At 40.2% G+C, this 4,230-nt stretch overlaps 1 protein-coding gene across 1 annotated transcript; it reads left to right on the top strand.

The window, feature by feature from the left end:
- Window positions 1–538: 538 nt before the first annotated feature.
- On the top strand, window positions 539–4,019 carry LOC110092384 (pentatricopeptide repeat-containing protein At3g22690). The gene has a single exon (XM_020816907.2). The coding sequence runs from the start codon at window positions 647–649 to the stop codon at window positions 3,167–3,169; it is 2,523 nt and encodes an 840-aa protein (XP_020672566.1). The 5' UTR covers window positions 539–646; the 3' UTR covers window positions 3,170–4,019.
- The last annotated feature ends 211 nt before the right edge of the window (window positions 4,020–4,230 follow it).

Here is a 4,230-nt window from a genome sequence, read left to right on the forward strand (position 1 = left end):
TTAAGCGCGGCATTGGGGAAATTTTTTTTTTAGGGGGTCAAAGTTTCAAATATATCCTTTCTCTAGGCAATTTTTTTGTATTATTCGACATCTGTTAAATATATATGTGAATTTTATCTTAATTTACATATTAATGTTATATTTTAATTATGTTATTGCATTTTTAATTATTTTAGGTAAAGATTCGAACACTGTGTGGGCTTCTGGTCAGATTGCTATGTCTTAGTTGTGCGTTTGTTCATCTAGATTTGTTTTTTTTTTTTAATTTCATTTATTTATTTATTTTAAGGGTTTAGTATGGTGGTATGCATGTAATATTAAAGTTTTGGGTGTTAGATATGTAAATATGATATTATAAAGTGGTATGTATGTAAATTGTAGCGTCTAGGGAAATTTACATACATACCACTTTATAATATCATATTTACATATCTAACACCCAAAACTTTAATATTACATGCATACCACCATACTAAACCCTTAAAATAAATAAATAAATGAAATTAAAAAAAAAAAAACAAACAAACAAACAAAAAAACTGCCCCCATATCTGTGAAAAAAAAAAGCTGCCCGCCATATCCGATAGACGCTACTCAAGTTAAAACTCCCAACGCCACTGATAGCTTCTGCGCCAAATCTTAGCTTCATGGCAGCTAGCTCCATCTCTCCTTCTCCATCTCCTTCGTCCTCGCAAGAGCTTCCTATCCTCTACCGTGACACTAAAAGCGTTGTCAATCATCTCAAACTCAGCAAAAACATTGAAGAAATCAAGCGTATCCATTGCCAAATAACCAAACACGGTCTTTTTCACCTCCCCACCGCCTCCTCCAATCTCATTTATGCCTACTCCAGGGCAGCCACTGCCCAAAGCCTAGACTACGCCATCAAAGCCTTTGAGCTCTTCTGCGAAGAACATAAAGCCACCCTCTTTCTCTGGAACTCACTCATCAGAGGATTCTCTTCTTCTGGTCATGTCGACGAAGCCGTTGAACTTTTTGTTCAAATGGTTGACGAAGGGTTCGTGCCTGACCACTTCACCTTCCGTCCTCTCCTTGCTGGATTCACAAAGGCCTTCGCTTTTCAAGAAGGAGCCTGGCTTCACGGGCTGTTGTTGAAGGTAGGAAGCTATGGAGGGGTTCAAGATGACATTTTTATACAGAACTCTTTGATACATTTCTATGCAGAGCATGGTGAGCTTGAATCCGCACACAGGGTGTTCGATAATATGCTTGAAAGAAATGTTGTTTCATGGACAAGCCTTATTGCTGGTTATGCTCATGGGGATGATCCACGAAAGGCTGTGCATTTATTTTGGGATATGGTTGCCGACAATAAAATTGCTCCAAATTCGGTGTCTGTGGCTTGCGCTGTCTCTGCTTGTGCAAAGTTGCAGGATTTTGAGAGTGGAGAGAGGCTTTTCACCTACGCGGTTGATGTAGGAATCGATTTTAGTATCAACCTGGTGAACACTCTTGTTGATCTGTACATGAAATGTGGAGCTGTGGAAGTGGCAGAGAGACTATTTCATGAGTGCACTGATAGGAATATTGTTCTTTGGAACACAATGCTGTCAAATTATGCTCGCCATGGAATGGCCCATAAAGCAGTTGCATTATTTAATGATATGTTGATATCAGGAACGAAACCAGACCGGGTAACAATCGTTGCAGCAGCTTCGGCATCAGCGCAGCTTGGTGAAGCTATGACGGGGAGAAGATTCCATGGTTATATACTGAGAAACAGCTTAGATGTGTGGCATGATGTGAGCAATTCAATGATTGATATATACATGAAGTGTCGGGAACTCGATGCAGCTTTCCGAATCTTCGATCCAATGAAGGAGAAGACTGTGGTGTCCTGGAACACTGTTATTAATGGCTGTATCAGAAATGGTGATTGGAGATCTGCTTGGAAGCATTTTGAGGAGATGCCCTGGAGAGATCATATTTCTTGGAACACAATGATTGCTGCACTGGTGCAGGAGAGCTGGTTTGAAGATGCCATGACACTTTTCAGGGAAATGCAGAGTTCAGGAATGAGGCCCGACAGAGTGACAATGTTGAGTGTTGCTTCAGCTTGTGGTTATTTGGGTGCCCTTGATCTTGCTAAATGGACCTACGCATATATCAACAAGAACAAAATTTCCACAGAAGTCAAGCTAAACACTGCATTAGTTGATATGTTTGCTAGGTGTGGTGATACCAAAAGCTCATTGAAAATATTTGAAAAAATGCAGAACAAAGATGCTTCTGCATGGACAGCAGCAATAGGAGCAATGGCAGTTGAGGGAAATGGGAGAAGGGCAATATATCTTTTCTCTGAGATGATTAAAGATGGACTTAAGCCAGATACTATAGCGTTTGTTCAAGTGCTGACAGCTTGTAGCCATGGGGGGTTAGTCGAAGAGGGTCGCCAGTTCTTTCCGTCCATGACAAAGGACTTCAGATTTGCGCCTCAGGTCATTCACTATGGTTGTATGGTTGATCTTTTGGGGCGAGCCGGACTTCTAGGAGAAGCTAGAATGCTCATTGAGAGCATGCCTATGGAGCCTAATGATATAGTTTGGGGAGCATTATTAGCTGCATCCTGTGTTCACCATGATCTTGAACAGGCTGAGTTTGCAGCCGAGAGAGTTCTTGAGTTGTCTCCAGGTAGAAGTGGAATCTATGTACTGCTCTCAAATGTCTATGCTTCAGCAGGGAGATGGAAGGATGTTGCGGAAGTGAGGTTATTACTCAAAGATAAAGGAGTTCAGAAACTTCCTGGTTCGAGCTTGATCGAGATTGAAGGAATGATCCATGAGTTCACCTCTTCTAATGAGTCACATTCCCAGATGGAGCTGATATCTGAGATGCTGCAAGAGATGGGCCATAAACTTTCACTTGCTGGTTATGTTCCTGATTTGGATAAGGTTTTGCTGGATGTTAATGAGGAGGAAAAGGAGTTCCTTTTGAGCCGGCATAGCGAGAAAATGGCAGTTGCATATGGTCTCATTAGTACTGGCCGAGGAGTCCCAATTCGTATAGTTAAGAACCTTCGAATTTGCTCTGATTGCCATTCATTCATGAAGCTAGTATCAGCAATTTATGACCGAGAAATTACCGTTAGAGATAACAATCGGTTCCATCATTTTGAAAAAGGGCAATGCTCTTGCAGCGATTACTGGTGAAAGAATTAGTGTTGACAATGCTTATTTATCCTTCTTCCAGTTTTTTTTTTTAGAACGGGGTATTTACCCACAACCACTCCAAAGGGAGCGCTTGATGGCGTAACTAGTCCCTCGGCGAACCCTAATGAGGCCACCCACAGGTATTAACCCACAATTGCTTTGCCCCACTGAAGAGGCGAGGCCGTAGTAGACGGGAATCGAACCCGGGATGCGAGGTTCCCAACTGTGCTCGACCACCAACCATCCTAAGCCTCGGTGGGTTCCTTCTTCGAGGTCAAATCACAAGGATAGCTGTTCCTTCATGAAATCAGCCGACTGTTCATTCATTTGAAATCACTTTTTGCAACTGCTTATAAAACAGCAGTGATATGTAAGAAGTAAATATGAATTTTGAACTCCAACTGAGAAGACAAGCTGAAGCCTGGGGCAAAAATGGCATGTACCAATGAATTTGCATGGTGCAATGATCTCTTTAAGCAGTAGAAGAGGATTGGTACCTTATTAAAAGAGAGAGAGGTTAAAGCATGGGACAAACTGCTTGTTCATGAGCATCACCATAAGATCTGCTCAGTATTCTCCCGCTTGATTACGGTTAACTTCAATCTCAACATAATTGTATGATGCTGTGAAGTCAAACAATTCCAAGCTTTTGCATTTGAGTGGTGATGTTGGTATAAATATTTGAATCAGAAAAATCTGTAAGCTGTAATAAGAGCTCTAGTGAACCATAACAAACAATGCAAGATACTGCACCCAAAAAAGGTCATTTCATCTTAGAAATGTTTATTGTCGCACCTTTTGTAACACCCCATAATCTAATTTGGAAGAATTGTTCTATTATCTATTAATATATAGCAATCAGAGCTACTTAATTCCTGTTATCAATATAAATACCAACCAAAATAAAACTATCAATCAAACATCAATATATACATTTGTATTCATTTTTTCAAAAATCATATACAATACTCATAATCTATATAATCATATCACAACTATTCTGTTATGAGTACAAAAGATTAATTAAAATAATAAGAACCTAAACTTGAAGGATCCTGATC

Source organism: Dendrobium catenatum, unplaced genomic scaffold, assembly GCF_001605985.2.
Source record: "Dendrobium catenatum unplaced genomic scaffold, ASM160598v2 fragScaff_scaffold_621, whole genome shotgun sequence".
NCBI lineage: Eukaryota > Viridiplantae > Streptophyta > Magnoliopsida > Asparagales > Orchidaceae > Dendrobium > Dendrobium catenatum.